General features: G+C 41.3%; 1 protein-coding gene and 1 long non-coding RNA gene across 4 annotated transcripts; both read left to right on the plus strand.

Moving 5' to 3' along the window:
• The first annotated feature begins 114 nt into the window (after positions 1 to 114).
• On the plus strand, positions 115 to 16,606 carry LOC127068529 (protein artichoke). 3 transcript variants are annotated; one of them, XM_051004822.1, is made up of 9 exons: positions 115 to 328; positions 6,244 to 7,168; positions 8,894 to 9,062; positions 9,869 to 10,002; positions 10,536 to 10,797; positions 11,973 to 12,242; positions 12,614 to 12,859; positions 12,945 to 13,146; positions 14,009 to 16,606. In XM_051004822.1, exons 2-9 carry the CDS (start codon positions 6,777 to 6,779, stop codon positions 14,227 to 14,229), a joined length of 1,896 nt encoding a protein of 631 aa, XP_050860779.1. In that variant the 5' UTR covers positions 115 to 328; positions 6,244 to 6,776; the 3' UTR covers positions 14,230 to 16,606. The 3 variants fall into 3 exon arrangements, with proteins under 3 accessions (XP_050860779.1, XP_050860786.1, XP_050860771.1); XM_051004829.1 differs by having other exon boundaries at positions 115 to 320; XM_051004814.1 differs by lacking the exon at positions 115 to 328 and adding an exon at positions 5,308 to 5,810.
• On the plus strand, positions 7,177 to 8,607 carry LOC127068548 (uncharacterized). The gene is made up of 2 exons (XR_007782969.1): positions 7,177 to 8,084; positions 8,437 to 8,607. It is a non-coding gene; the product is annotated as an uncharacterized LOC127068548 (long non-coding RNA).
• Positions 16,607 to 16,837: the final 231 nt, after the last annotated feature.

The following is a 16,837-nucleotide window of genomic DNA, read 5'->3' on the forward strand; positions in this document are numbered from 1 at the left end:
TTCCTCGATCCTTCGCGAGATGGCGCTGGTTACACTCCGTGCCATACGACTCCGTATCAATTTAAATCCCACGCCTCGCTTTTAGTGGGTTCATTTAAATTCCCATTGCGAGACGTAGATCGCGACGTGCGTAGATCAGCTGATTCGAAAACATTGTCGTGTATTAACGGCGACAAAAGGACGTAAGACACGGACTAAGGCGAGCAATTAGGAAAAGTACTGTCGTTGACGAAGAGCATCGGAAGAGACACGGACGCGCGTATATACCGGCGTTCCTAGCACGCCTAACGCATAATTATGCATAGCACGAGATCTTAACGGTTGGTAGGTAGGTAGAGATAGGTGGGTTGGTTCGTTGGTTCGTTGGTTTGTTGTTTGATCGGTCAAATGAGTTACCTTGCGTGGCATGTTTAATGTTTATTTGTCATTGTCGACTGAACGTAGAAATAATAAGGTGGCGAGAGGACACGGATCGCGATAAGAACTCTTAGTAAATAATACCGTTCCGACGATCCGTCGCCTTCTCCGCAAATGCTAATTAAGTATAATCTAACAACTCCTAAGTCCGTTGATCGAGCACATACTAAATTACATTAATTGACGTTCTACGACGAATTACAAATTATCGCGTTATCGCTGGTACGATTTGCTGCAATGCGAAGCGGGGAGATTCGTTCTGGTAGAAACGAGTAAAAGTAAAGTATTGAGACGATAAGTCGATCATTTTCTAAAGGAGAGAACGGATCTTCGCGGTCGAATCGATCGTCCTTTTCGATCCGATATCCGATCTCGAGATTTCGATGATATTTTTTTGTATCTCTTTTCTTCTCGTTTTTCGGAAGGAAACGTCAGGAAGGAAGGACGAGTCGGCTAAGGCTTTTGTGAAAATTGAAAATTCCTGGATAAGTTGGCGCCTCCGGTGACCTTCTTAATGAGCGTGCTCGAGGAAGGCACGCGTTTAACTGACACGATGCTTGCTGAGAGCTCGCTTTGCTCGATGGGTGCTCCCCGCTCGTAAATTAATCCGCGAGGGATCAAGGCCCCGCGAGTAACAATGAACTTTTGGTGCCCTCATCGCGTCGCGTCGTCGCGAACAAATTCAATGTCGTCGAATCGCCGACGAATCGCCGACGAATCGCTTACGTATCTCTCTCTGTGTACGTGAATATGTGTGTTTGCGAGTATTTCTGTCTTTCTCTCTCGTACGTTTTACGAATAGAAAAATAAAAAAGAGGAGAACGAGCGCGAGCTTCGAATTTTTCATGAAAGAATGCGACTTACCGATGCATCGTACGCGCCTACGAAAACAGCCGACCTCGAGACGCTTCGATCTCGCGTGAGATTCATACCGGGGATGAAAAAAAGAGGGAGAGAGAGAGAGAGAGGACTCCCGGCGATCGCATTATTCAGATTAGGGCATCGACTGAGGAACGGCTGCGCGGATATGCGAGAAGAAGCGTGTTCTATCTCTCTCTCTCTCTCTGTCTCTCTCTGTCTCTGTCTGTCTGTCTGTCTTTCTCTCACACGCACGTAGCGAGGAGACGTGCGTACATATTTGTATCGGTAGAAGATAATGCGTCTGATCGTGCACAAGCGAAGAATGTTAATGGTGCTTCGGTTTTGTATGCAGGAAGTGACGGCCGTCTCTCGTGTCGTGTAGCGGGGCCTGGCGCCCGGTGTCCGTTCGGAAAAAAGGCCCCTAACGTGCGTGCGATAAAGAGGGAGAGAGAGAGAGAGAGAGAGAGAGAGAGAGAGAGAGAGAGAGAGAGAGAGAGAGAGAGAGAGAGAGAGAGAGAGAGAGGAGTATGAAAAATTGACGGATTCACCCGTAGCCGCGAACCGCGGAGAGCGGCAGCAAGTTGCTCTTTTAAATCTCATCGTAAACACGCGTTCACAGTGGCTCTCATGTTCCTCGATCGAACGATTTTCTTTAAGGGATGTAAAGGGATCAAATTTAATAGCAATACGATAGTTTATCGAAAGCTCGTTAGTAAAATTTCTTCGTCGATAATTAAAAGCTCGAACGACGACGAATTCGATCGAGCATGTTGGCTTAAATTACGCGATACGACGATTTTCGACGATTGTCATATTGTCGAGAGTAAAAAAAAAAAAAAGAAAAGGAAAAAAGCTTAGAGGGGAATGCCGGAAATGGTCGGTCGGGAAATAATAAAACGTAGATGAAAAATATCGATCGAGTCGGACTTTCGAGAAAGGTGTATAAAGCGCACGTGCGTGACGCGCCAAACTTTTGGCCGGTAGCTCGAGAGCATATGCCATATATATGTATTCTAATTCGCTACCGGTCTTTCTCGCCTCCCTCTTCATCGTATTTCCCCCGTTTAAGGCCCCGTTCGTCGGGCCTCGTCCTGTTCTCTCTACCTCCTCCTCGTCATCGTCGTATTTCTTTAACGACAAGAAAACGAGAAGTTCGCGTGCGTGTCTTGCTAGCTATGCAAAACGCAGAAAGATATCCAGGAGAGTAGCAGCAGGCCGAGGGAGAAACGATATAACCGCATCGAAAAGAGGAGCAAGAGGAAAAAGACGAGCGAACGAAGAGGACGATGGTGTTCGCGTGTCGGTGGTGTTTGCCACTGCTGGAGAATCCGTGTCTCGGTGAAGGTGGCTCTGTGTGTGCGTTGGCGCCAGGTCGCATTCTCGCATTCGTTAACCAACACATCGGAGCCGTTAAACTTCTCCCCTTCTCTCCTTCTTTCTGCCGTGCTCGCGATCAAGTAGCTCGTGCCTTGTTCCTCTCGACGAGAGCTCCTTCTTCTCTTTCTTTTTCTCTTCTTTCCCTTTCTCTCTCTCTCTCTCTCTCTCTCTCTCTCTCTCTCTCTCTCTCTCTCTCTCTCTCTATACCAACCTCCATGTAGAGATATTAAGAGGGGCCACGGCTCCCGAATTTGCCAAGCGCGGGACGACGGGATCCCGATTTGTCCTCGTCTCGTTTGCACACCGCAGGTACGTGGCGAAACGACCGGTTTCTTCCTACGGTGCGTCCGACGCATCGATGTTTCGGCATGCAAAGTGTCCCCAAAGCGAACAGACAGAGAGATGGGATCGCCTTTGGAAAGAGCGAACGGAGGGTGGCTACGAGATCCCTTTACGGATAAAAATTTTGTCAACAAAACGAGGACGCGAACTGTGTCACGCCTTTATTATTACGAATTTTATTTGTGGAACGTCACTTGGATATTATCTATCTATATATATCTAAGAAAAGTTACTTTTGAAATTCTCTTAGTTTCTATTAGTTTCCTTTAAATAAAAAAAAAAAAAAATAAGAAAAAAGGGAATGAAAAAGGAACTACGGGAGATACTTACGTACCTATTTACTTATATACCGCCGTCGTCATTTTCGGACCACCCAGTATATCAGTTGCGAAAAGACAAGAGCGAATATCGTTCTATCTCGAACGATCGAGCAAAAGTCGTGTCGTTGAGACACGACGCGTCACCGAGTCCGACACCTACCTAAATCTACGGTCGCGCGCTCTTAATAGCTACATCCGTCCGTCGTGACGCGGCTGACATCCGTAAAGATTGGAGTAGTAGCATCGTGACGAAGATGACGACGACGACGACGACGACGACGACGAAGAACCGAACCCGGCATTCCAAAGGAGCTCACGTCGGTTCGTCCACCTCGAAATCCGTTCGCGCCCTATCCTCGTTTTTCATTCGTTCTGAGTTGACGCCTCGAAAAATACCGGAGCCGTCTAACCGAAACGCGAAATCATTTTTTTCATTTCTTTCTTTATTTCTTTACTTATTTATCTCCTTCCTTTTTTTTTCCTTTACACTTGAGTTAACCGGCATTCGTAGGTAAGAATTCAGGACAGGGACAAGGCGACTTACCTGCGACAGAAATGGAGCAGCGTACTTAGATTCGAGAGGAAGCGAAATAAAAAGAAAAAAGAAAGTGTGAAAGAGAGAGAGAGAGAGAGAGAGAAGAGCCACTAATGACTTCCTGGCACCGGCGACGTCTCCCGTCGAACTTTATTTATGGTTTTCAGGGCAGCGTGAGCGCATACCGTGTGCGTGGCGCTTACCTTCAAGCTTTCTCTTTCTCTCTCTCTTTCTCTTTCTCTTTCTCTTTCTCTTCCTCTTCCCCTTCCCCTTCCCATCTCTTTCTCTAGACTAGAACCCAGAGATCTCATAATCGGACTCGTCGTGGTATTTACTTTTCCGATTTCTTTTTTCGAATAATCACGTAGAAACGATAGAGAGAAGAGAAAAAAGAAAGAAAAAAAATCGATGCGCAAAAATTGATGCGAAAAAAATCTACTGTCACATTGACGGGTGCGATTTAAATATGATAAAATCGTCGAATAACATGAGGTGTGTTCGTCGGTAAATTCTTCCGCTTTGATTCGTGACCATATATCAAAAGGTCAAGTATCTATCTAATCTTACGAATGTCTTCTTCGAGAAAGAACCAACGAAGCAACCAACGAATCACGTGATGCTCGTATTTCCTTCCTGAATAAAAGAGACAGAGAGAGAGAGAGAGAGAGAGAGAGAGAGAGAAAGAGATGCTCAAATAAGATCTCTTTTATTTAGGAAAAAAAAAATTGATTATCAGAAATTCCGTTTAATGATTTTCTTCCGGCAAAAGTTGGTGAAATATCGAATAAATATCGAAGAAACGATCGAATTGATTTACATTCAAACGAAATACGTTCAAATGTCGATAGACAATCATTAAAAAGAGGAACGAGCAAGAATGACACTGAGCAAGACGTGAAGAGAAAGAAAGAGAGAGAGAGAGAGAGAGAGAATAGTTGAGGAAATTATCTGGTATTTTCTTTAAGTCCACGGACCGTGTAGTCAGCCGAAGCAAAGGTCAAAAGTTGAGCAACGCTCTTGTTATCGGTGTAAACACCGCGTTCGCATTTGCAACGACGTTTTTCGCACGATCAACGAATTCTTTCGGAAGGTAGGAATGATCGAAGGAAATGATAAGACAGACGGTTTAAAATGAATATGGAAAAAAAAAGAAAATGTATCTTTTTCTTTCTCTCTCTTTTTTTCTTAAAATAAAGATTTCGGACGAAAAGATCGATCTCGTAGCGTTTCTTGAAAATTCGATTGACGGAAGACGGAATCGACGCGGTTGGGACAACGCGGACATCCATCTGTATCTCTCTTTCTCTCTCTCTCTCTTTCTTTTTCTTCGTCTCTTTGTAAGCAGCACGGCTACCGAGTACGCGCTCGAGCCAAGGCGAGAGGAATGGAGTGGGAGAAAGACGGATAAGAGAACGAGACGAGGTCCAACGGAGGAGGACAGAGTAGGCCGGACTCGTCGTGAAGCGAGAAAAAGAGAGAGAGAGAGAGAGAGAGAGAGAGAGATAAGAAGAAAGAGATAGGAGACACTGGGTGCTAAGAAGAGAGAAAGAAAGAGCACGCATAACATACGGTCCATAAGCGTGTAGTCCTGCGAGGAGGAAAAGGAGGAGGAAGCAACGGCACAGCAGCAATAGTAGTAGTAGTAGTAGTAGTAGTAGAGTAGTAGTGTAGTAATAGTAGTAGGAATAGTAATAGTAGTACAGTAATCATAGTAGTAATAGTAATAATAGTAACAGTAATAGTAATAGAGTAGAAATAGTAGTAGGAATAGTGATAGTAATAGTAATAGTAATAATAGTAATAGTAGTAGTAATAGTAGCAGGAGCAGTAGCAGTAGCAGTAGCAACAAAAGCAGCGACAGAAGCAGAAGTAACGAAGAAGAAGAAGAAGAAGAAGGAAAAGAAGTCCGAGAGCGTTACCTCCCGGAGGCGCGGCGCCGACGACGTTTGCGACTATAAGTAAGTCTCGCGCGTCGCGTCGCGGCTTAATGCCATAGCCGCGTCCGTGGCGCCAAGAGGAGGGCCCCCTGGCGACGATAAGCCTTCTTGCTTGTCCGTCGCGAACAGAGAAAAAAAAGAGACAGAGAGAGAGAGAGAGAGAGAGAGAAAGCGAGAGAGAGGGAGACAACGGGTAGCTTTCACCCGCGTTTTTGAGCAGAGCGTTATATACCCCGCGCGGGATGTGGATCGCGACAGTGTAGATAATAGCGTGGACTAGCGCCGGTGGTGCACGTCTGGCTTGTCCAGTTAACGCAGTGTGTCCGCGACAGTCAATGTGATTGTCAGTGATCTCGTTCTCCTGATTCTCCTGATCTTTCTTTTCGTTGTCCAATCGTTACGAATCGTGCTTTGTGTGTCATTGCATCGATTTCTCTTTATATTGTTATTATAGGAGAAGAAGAAGTAAAAGGAAAAAGGAGACAGCTAAGGATAGCATCGTTAAAAGGAAGATAAAGAACCCTTTGGTGCGTGCCCTTGTCATAAAGTTACCCTTTTCCAATTGGACGGGAGCCTCCGATCGAAGAGGGAGTTTTACGAGCGTTGAACGATTGGACGACGTACCCTCTATTAAGGCGAAGAAGTCTTCCTCGGGATAATAAGAGGTGGAGGAAGAAGAAGAAGAAGAAGAAGAGGAAAAAGAAGAAAAGTAAAAAGAGGAGGATAAAGTAGTGCTTTGAGGTAGTCCTGTTGTTCTTGTTCGTCGTCTTCCTTTTTCCCCTACTTCCTTTCCTTCCTCTTTTGCTTCCTTCCTTCCTTCCGTCCTTTCCTCCTTCTTACCTTTTTACCTTCTTACCTTCTTTCCTTTCTTTCCTTTTCTTTCTTTCTTCCCGCACTAAGTTTCGCGACAGTTCAACAAAGTCGTTCGTACCGCACGCGCGCGTCCCGTCCTCGGTGTCCCGCGAAGAAGATAGATATACGTATATCATGTCGGGGCTGCTTTACACGCTCCTCGGACTCGCCGCGAGTACGAGCCTCCACTGTGCCGTGAGGCGCGAAATCAGTCCGTGCACCTGCCGACAAGAGGAGTTCTCCAGTCCCGTTATCAATCCGGCTCAGGCCACGGCCAATGCCGGCAACAATGCTCCTCCGGCGCATCCTCCTCCCCATCACGGAGGACACGGGGAACGCATCGAGGTCGTCTGCGAACGTATGGACTCTTTCGGGCAACTAGCCGATGCCCTTAGAGGGAAGTTTACCGCTGAACAACAAATCATCCTAAGAGTTTCTCATTCCAATCTCAGGGATATATCACGGCACGATTTCAAGGAGCTCAGGATGTCCATAACCAGGCTGGAACTCAATCACGATCATCTCGAGTGAGTTGGATAATTATTTCAATAAGATTAAGCTGTTATCGATTTTTTTTTTTTAACGAGATCCTCACGAAATTGAATTCTTTATCACGAGAAAATTGGTCGATTAATCGATAAAACTTGCAAATAATTTAATCGATCAACCAATCGGTTAATCACGACCACGTTACGTGCTATCTTTCTTATCACTCTATCGTACGTGAATCGATCGTGAGAGATGTATATTTATCGCACTTTTCTCATCGATCTCGTACCCGTAGGTATTCGATCGAAACGTCCCGAAGATTTTCTTTCTCTTTCTCTATCACGCGTTTGACGTTTGACGCGTGCGATATCGTCCTTCCACGTCACCCTTTCCCGTAACTTCGACTAACATTTTTCGTCAGCTGTGTTTCATCCAAATGCGATAACGACGATGACATTAGTATTTCTATATTATTTAACAGAAGGAATTCATGCGTGTTCACGAATATGATACGAATGTCGATAAAAGAGGTCTACTATCATTGCAAAATATCGTCGGCTATAATTTCGGACGCTGATTGGAAGATGTTTCTATATAAACCAAAAAACACCGTTATTGTAGGTTGTTCTAATTTATCAAAAACCAAATAATATAACTGAATCGTTGCATAGAATTCGAATCGTATAAAAAAAGCAAACAAACAAACAAAACGAAAGAAAAAAAATAGATTCCACGTCCGTCTGCTCTATGCGCGATATCCATGAATTTTTTCGTTTCTTAGAAAAAATAATTCTTCGGATTTTTTCCGAGCAACACAAAGGACGTGTACCGGTCTTCCTTGATTATCCTGCCGTGCATACCACGAGAAACGAAGGAAAATGAGAGTCCTTGAAATGCGAACGATCTTCGAGAAGGCGCGTTCTCACGAGCTAAGAAACATAGAGAAACACGAACGTAAGAATGGAGTCTCTTAATCGTTGACCTTTTCGAAAGAGTTATCTCGGGAAGCCCTGCATTTATCATCTTGCAATAATTAAATAACGAAACGCTCCGCGAGCCAACGTTAAGTGAATAATCCTATGATAGTAATCGTACCCCCTTTTCGCAACAACCTATCTACGTATGTATTTGTCCTGCGATTTTTCGACTCTCGATTAAAGGCAATTCATTTCAATTTCAATTTTACCAAGACGAAGATAATTGAGATAATTGAAAATTTACGTCATTCCTTTTTCCCTTGATAATTAAAGTCAACTTTAATCAATCATGAACTCGTCTAATCGCTAATCCTCTTGTTTCTGTATAGATAAAACAAAATATAAAAATAAAGAAAAAAACGAACAAGACAACAACAAAAAAAAAGAGAGAGAGAGAGAGAAAAAAAGAAGAAAAAAAACAAAAACAAACAAAAAATAATCGGAATTGAAATAAAAATACGAAAAGATACGCAAACGATGTGTACGTAGCGAAGTAAAAATTTCTAAGCGACGTTACGTTTGCATATTGTTCATTGATTCAAAGAAGCCACGTGTTTCTCAGTACGAGTTTGCGTGTGTGCGAGTGAATATATGCGTGCGTGCTTGCGCGCAAGAACGAAGATAACGTTATCAAAAGAGATGCCTTTCCAGCTTCTCTCTCAAAGAAAGTTTCAATTTTGCTTATCGCTAACTTATCTCTAGGGATTAACACCCGAACCTAACGATGAGAAAAATGTAGCTGCATTTCAACAATGATTAACTATTATATTTATTATTATTTTGAAGGGTCGTCGATGGCGATGTTTTCGCCGGTTTGGGACGGACACAATATTTGAGTCTTGCTGATAACGATGTTCCAGCGATACCGAGACACATTTTATCGCATCTTTCGTTACTGAGGACTCTGGATCTTAGTAGAAATCGTATTAGTCGTATCGATCTCGATGACTTTAAGGTAAGCAATAATGACACAATCGATCTTCTCTTTCGATTTCTACGTATCGATCGTCGATTACGCGCGAAAGACAATCGTTTTTCCTTGTTCGCGTGAATGATGCATTGCAAGAAAGAAAACAAAGAAAAAAAAAGAAATAGAAAGAAAAACAATTAGAAAAAAATACAATGTGTTTTTCGAAGAAACGGACGGAACATCCGTAATCCATATGCTTCGCACGCACACGTGACGATTCACGTGCGGCGAATTACCGCGACGACGTTAAAAGCCGCGCGACGATTCGCGATTCTAACTAAGCGAGCAAAATAATTTCTAACGAGTGCCTCGTGCCACGGATGCACGTTTCTTTTTCTTTTTTTTTTTTTTTTTCTTTTCTTTTCTTCTTTCCTTTAACGTCACAAGCAAAGAGCAGAAGAGATCGACGAGAGGAAGTAGAAGTGTCGTTAGAGGGGAACTCGAAAGTATCAACTTGCACTCAACGACGTTCTTCCTTCCTTTCTTTCTTCTTCTCTTTTTTTTCAAGAATCTTACGACGAATTTAATCGAGCTCTCTTTCGTGAATAAAGATTCGATAGAAATATGTAACAAGAACATGGTTCTCGTTAACCGATAACCTTCTCTCGTGAAATTCGATCTTTGCGAAACGAGTTACGACTTCTCGGGTAATTATACAAACATACGTCCGAGCTTTAAAAGTTCATCGATATCGTCTTAACGTTTATCATTAATTAGATCCAAACGACAAAGTTAAAAGAATGTTGTTTCAACATAGATATCACAGTCTTTGGTTATTCTTCTTATTGCAGTATAATCCGACGTTGCAGCATTTGTCGATGGCAGGAAACGTGATCTCCGAGATGGTGCCAGGTTCGTTGCCACCGTTGGTGAAGCATCTTCACGTAGGCCGAAACCGGCTTCACACCTTGAATCGTACTTTACGGTAAGAAAAACCACTCGCTCGTTCTATTATGACAATCATCCCTTCTCAGCGAGGATATGTAATAACGAGAGAAAGAGAGGGAGAGATAAAAGCCCTGATAAAATCGGTCTCTCGCTCGTGAAAATATTTTCACGTTTTTACTCAGGGTACAATGATGTTTACCATCCTCCGTAGTGCCACTTATCTAATTGGCTCTATTCATCATCGACAACGTTACGAATGAACTCTTTGCTCGACTCGAACGATTAAGACTACGACCGTTCGCGAGAGAGGAATACAATTAAGTTCTCGAAGAGTAGTAGTAGTCACGTGTGTGATAAACTCTTATCGGATTGTTGTAAGAACGAAAAAATATTATTTTCAATGGAGACGTAGATTGAAAAAAAACAAAAAAAAAAGACAGAGAAAAAAAGGGACACAAGAATTCACTTTCCCTCGCAACGCGCGGAGAAGCGAAAGAAAAAAAGGAAGAAAAAAAAAGAAAAAAAAAAGAAAGAAAAAACCCAAATGAAATATGTCTTCCCGTTTCACAGGGATCTGAATCAGCTCGAATGGTTGCTCGTAAATTCGAACGAGCTCACATCGTTGGACGGCGAATTACCGTCCTCGGGGCACAATTTAAAAATGCTCTACGCCGTGGACAACAAGCTGACTCATCTACCGATGGAGTTTCGATACCTTCATCGTTTGGAATCTCTTTTCCTTCAACACAATAAGATTCGTAGCTTGAACGGAGCTTTGCAAAAGGCACGGCGTCTCAAGTTCCTCGAGCTTTCATACAACGATTTGCAGGAGGTAAATAAAAATTTTCATACGCATATACACGTACATTTCTTTATCTCTCGCATGAGCTTACAAAGGACGAATCGCGACTAAACGTATTTTCTTTTCTTTTCCTTTTTTCACAATCGATTTTCATAATCGAAAGTTCTTGTGAGTGCAACGTAACGTAGTAGGAAAAAAAAGGAAAGGAAAAGAAGAAAAAAACTTTGCTGTATGTTTTATTAGTTAAGAAGAAGAGTAGCCCTCAGGGCGTCGTATCGAGCACGCGCGGATACATGGGAGAAGTCGTGCTCGTGTGAAGCGTGTCGTACATACGCGTGTCTCTTTCTCTCTCTCTCTCTTTCTCTCTCTTTCTCTTTCTGTCGCACGCAGAGTAGCCGCAGCATCTCTCTACACAGTATATAAGCAAGGGACTCGCGCGGAGGCGTCTCTAGAGCGTGCCGTGCATTAAGTCAATTACCGCAACGTAACATAATTATTATGCCGAGTAGTTCCGTCGCGCAGATTAAAGCTTCATTCGAGCGGACGTTTATCGGATAAATTCTTCCTCTCAGCCCCCGTTCGAGATCGGCTTATCTGTAGAAAGCGATTCTTAAGGGGCTTCGATCTCGACGTTTACGATTATTTATCGTGACGCGAGCCTATACGATGTTCTTCTATCTCTTTCTCTCTCTCTCTTCCCTTCTCTTTTTTCTTTTATTTTTTTATCTTTATGGGGGTTAGAAGAAGAAGAGACCACGAGCGTCACGTAGATGCGTTCGTCATTGAGAGAGAGAGAGAGAGAGAAAAAGAGAGAACGTTCATTCTTTTATCTGAATCGTCGCGACACGCCGATCATCGTCGATCGTACGTACTCTCGCGTGTTTTTCCGCGTGCAAACGCAAAGAGAGTTCCAATCGAGAGAGGAGCTTATCGTCGTTTGAACGTCGTTTCAAATGGAGCGAGACTCGATGACGGCCATTGAGTTCTCCCGACGATTCATTGACTCTTCTCTTCTTTTTTTTTTTTTTTTACTTCTTTCTTATGTTTTAGATTTGTTTAAGAAAACTACTTTGAGATGATTATTACTGTAGAATTGATTAAACAGGAGAGAGAGAGAGAGAGAGAGAGAGAGAGAAACGTGTTAACTTTGTCTGTTAATTATTAAAATAAGTTCATAGAAAACACTTTGAATATTTTCGCTTCAGCTGAACGAAGAGGACTTCGTAGAAGTTGAGATGCTGGAAGATCTCGAGCTTGGACACAACTCTTTGAAATCTCTTGGTGGCACTAATGAAGATGGAAGCGGGGCCAATAGTGCCCTTTACCCTCTCAGGTCTCTCAAATGCCTGAACTTGACGCACAACGAGCTACGAGAGTTCTCATTCGCTTCTTTGCGTGGTTTGCGTGAGCTACGAATGCTCGATCTCTCTGATAATAGAATAGCTCGGTTACGTAGAGGAAGAACACCATCGGAGGTGAGCAACATTCGTTTGATTCTATTGTAATAATTCTAAACAATACCATATATTTTAATATCAATTAATTTTAAGATTTTATATATATATATACATAATCTGAAAATTTACAACAACAATTTCTTTGTTCCAACGAAAAAACATAGGAACGAAGTGCCATCATAAATTACGTATATAACCGTACGATTTATAATAGCACCGACGTTTATTAATTAGTATATGCTATTATAAATGACTCTAAGATACACATATACATAATCCTAAAAGTTCAACAGATAGTATTCTATCATCCTTGTGATACTTTAGAATTAAACAAAAAGAAAAGATAATAAAAAGATATCGAACTGAAAAGATCGATTGGATTCTTGTAGAATTTAGTCGAAGAGGAAGGTGACGAGATGGTAGGTGGTAATATTCAGGACATACGACTACAATATAACGAGCTTAAAAGTTTAGAAGGTTCTCTATTCGTCGGTATGAAGGAACTTCAAAAACTCAATCTCAGTCACAATGCGTTAGGTCCAATGATCGCTCTTCGTGATCTTCGTGGACTCGATCGTCTTCGTGTTCTCGATCTATCTTATAATGAGTTCATCACGCTCGAAGACACTTCCGAGGTAAGGGAATCAACATGTGTGAATCGTTTTCGTTAAATTTTCTTCAACAAATTCATTCGACTAAACGAAATTTTATGAAACTCAGACGTGGCTGCCCGCATTGGAAGAATTAAATGCTTCGCATAATCGTTTGATTACGCTCTCTGGCCGAGATTTCCGCGGTTTTCCTGTACTCTGTTGGGCAGACGTCAGCGCGAATCGGATACGAACGCTGATGCCGGAATTAGTTGCGAATACTCGTTGCACCATTCACGGTGTCCCAGATGTTCTTCGTATATACCTTCAAGGTGAGTCATTTTTTATTATTATTTCATTTGAAACGAGCTAACGAGATAATGAACGAGGATAAACGATATCGGTTCTTCCGCCCTTTTTTTTTCTTTTCTTTTTTTATCGTCTTCGACCGAGACGCTTTTGAAATTGACTCGATAAAAAAAATTCGAAAAATCATGATCTCCGCTCAATTGTCTTTTCACCCTTACAATGATTAGATCAGTCGACACGCATCTACTGAATGGGCGCCAGTATATAATTAATAAACACGTCGTTGAGTTGGACGAAGGAAAAAGAAGTGGGTGGGAAAGACAGAGAGAGAGAGAGAAAGAGAAGGGGAGAGAGAGGACGAGTGGCGACAGAAAATAAATTATTCCCTGATAGCAGCGTGATTCCGTTTGGCGCCCGAGCGAGACGTACATACATTATTTGTTACAAGGAGTTACATTTATCGCGATAACCCCCGTTCGTGGCGCCATCTCACATTATTTATTGTATCGTACGTGGCCGATCGTGCTTGTTATTATTGTTAATACAGTGGTCGCGTAGCTGTTATCACGACCCTTCCACGTTATCTCAACTAGTCTCGATATTTTTCGGACTCCTCTCGTTCTCTCTTTTTTTGTCGTTATACTAATATAAATTCTCATCATTGATCTTTCATCCTAAGAGTTTGCATAATGCAAGGTCCAAAACGTGCACGAAAAAATAAAGATATTTTCTTCGGGAATCGAACGAGATCGATCTAATCTATGTTATTAAAGTCCATATTATCTAGACTTCAAAAATGATCGAGTAGACACAACGAGCCACGATTTTTTTCGTAGCATAGAAACATGATAATCGGTAGAAAATTTGTTTACTTTTTCGTTACAGACAATCCGGTACTGTGCGACGCGGGTCTAGCCGATCTAACGGTTGCCCTCGAGGTGAATCATGCAAAGGTTTACGGAGTGGGGAATAATTGTCCAACAACGACACCTTCAACGCCGATCGAATCAACGTCATCTTTACCACCCTTACCACCAACGCTTTTGTTGGCTGCTGCTGCGGCAGCTTCGGGGGGTAACGTTTCCTTTGCCGCGACCCTCGAATAATATTTCTCGATGAGAGGGCTAAACTTGGTCGACCCGGAGTAAGTCAATAAAAAGAAGCGAGTTCGTCGCCTCGAAGGAGTTACTCGGTGTGCTTCTTCCGTACCTGGAAGACACGAAGGAAAGTGTCTCAAGTTCGTTCGGAACGATAGAACGAACAGAATAATTTCGCGTATCGTCGAAATGATTCAAGATCCATTCTGGTTAGTCAACTCGATATACACCTAAAGACGAACGGAGATTTCGTCTTGGCTACCGATATTATCTACTTGTTAGCTCGAGGAAAAAATCGACGAAATTAAGTGTCCTTTCGACATATATGTATATATGTACGCGACTAAGATCGGTGAGATTTCCTTTTTGGATGCAAACTTATTTTCGAAGGTATGCATATCGTAATACGATGATAATATCTGTAATATAACGTCGTCCAGTTGACGAGAGAAAATTGCTTCTTGTATACTGTTCTAATGTATATAACCTTGAAGCTTTTTGTTAATCGATAGATGAACGCTTTTGAAAGACGCTGTTATATGTCACCGATTATAGTAGGAACAGTCGCGAATCACGTACGAGTCCGTTAATAGAGAATTTTATCGTTTTAATGGACATATTTATTTTTTTTTTGTGTTTTTTTTTTAATATACCGTCCGGCTGGTAATTTCGAAATTATCGATCCTTTATTTTTCTTATTACGTATGCAAAATATAAGCCGATGAAAGATCGTGGTTTTATAGAGATAAAAATAAACGATTAATGGTCGTTAGTCTCGGTTGAACGATAGACAACGTTATTGTATGCAATGTAAATAACTTCTTTAATACATGTATACTTCTTAGTTGTGTTGTAATAACGAACGCATTTTTTCGTTATAATAGATTTACGTTATCGTTTCGTCGTTAATCGAAGTTATAACTTCATTCTAAAAATTCCATAATCGAAAAAGAACATGCGTTACCAACGATAAATATTAACGAACGTGGCACAAAACTCGATAACTACATTGACGAGCACAGCTAAATTCTATTTAACAGACACTTCAACGATTCATTATAATTGTATACATTTTGACGTATTTATATGAATAGCTCGTTCACCCAATAGTAAATTCATTCAAGATAAGTTAGAAAGGAAAATTGTGAGAGAATAGATGTTAATGACCAACGATCGAATAACTTGATTAGACGATATACATAATAGATTTTCGAGGAAACACAAAATCTATATCAATAGTCCCTGCTCGAATCTCAAAGTTATCAGATCGTTAGTTAGTATTGTATTAATAATGCACCACGTACGATGTGATTACCTAGCGTGTTACTTCGAAATTAATCTTCCAACGAGCCGGCTTACGATAATTCTCTTGCAATCGCAAATCATGCAATTCGTTTGGATTTTTTTTTTTTTTTTATGAAAATATCTCTTGTCAACTTTCGATTTGATTTATGGTTTGAATCGTGTCGCCTGCTAGGTTTTAATCGTATCACACATGGTCATGGTACCGTGCAAATACGGCTGTCATTCTACGTCGATTCCCATCGACCAGACTTCGATCCATAATTAATTTCTTCGATAGCCGAGCAAACGATTGGCCCACGGGTCAATGGAGCAAATGAAATCTGTTAGCTTACGCTCTACTCAAGATATAGGCTGATTGGCAGTGGGCGATCAATTGACCCCCTCGTTAACTAGTGCCAATAGGGATGAATTGTTATAAGCTCGTCTCTATGCATACATGATACATTGGCCCTTTCTTGAGTAACGTGGTTTCTTGAATCGCGATAAGATTTTTTTTTTACGCGTTATCGATACTCGATCGGCACTCTTCGAATAAATTTAATGATTCGTAAAAAAATTAATATTTCATCTAAAGTTGCTTATACGACATTGCAATCGTATCCTTTAACAGAGTCATTTAATATAGTTTGCCCCAGCCCCGTACGCCTTGAAATTTAACTCTCATCTATTATTATTACCTAGTAGTATTTCTAGAACAGAAATTGTGATTAAGGAAAACACAGAGAAGTCATAAAGTAGCTTTCAGCATAAACGTCTATGTAGAAAACAGCCGTTAGCGCCGACTGCTAGCTAAATTAGCTAGAACTCAAAATCGAGATAATTTAATTGCTAAGTATTTTAAATTAATGAATTTTATGGGTGCTACGTAAGATATAGGAAAATGTATGATTTTAATTTACCATAGATTTTATTTCAATGCGAAGAATATTTGTAGATGAGAAACCTAATTCTTTTCTAATTATCTACGTGCGCACGAATCTTTATCCACTTGTATAAATAACTAGTACAGCACCCATAATACGGATGTAAAACTTGACTATAATGTAGGTGCCATATATAAATATACAAAAGACAAAGCAGATACCTGTTAATAACTTAGTCTCTAAGTAATTTATCTGTACTGTGATTTGCAGTTTCTTGTTTCCAACATAAATATCTCTAAGTAGACGAAAAGCTAGGAGTAAACAATACTCGTACGAGATGGTAAACATAAAAAAAAAGAAGAAACACTACCATAACGATTATAAATCTTAAATTTTAATAACAACATACCAATAAGTCTACAGTTGGAGTGTCGGTATATATATATATA

The sequence above is a fragment of the Vespula vulgaris genome, chromosome 1, assembly GCF_905475345.1.
Source record: "Vespula vulgaris chromosome 1, iyVesVulg1.1, whole genome shotgun sequence".
NCBI classification, from domain to species: Eukaryota; Metazoa; Arthropoda; class Insecta; order Hymenoptera; family Vespidae; genus Vespula; species Vespula vulgaris.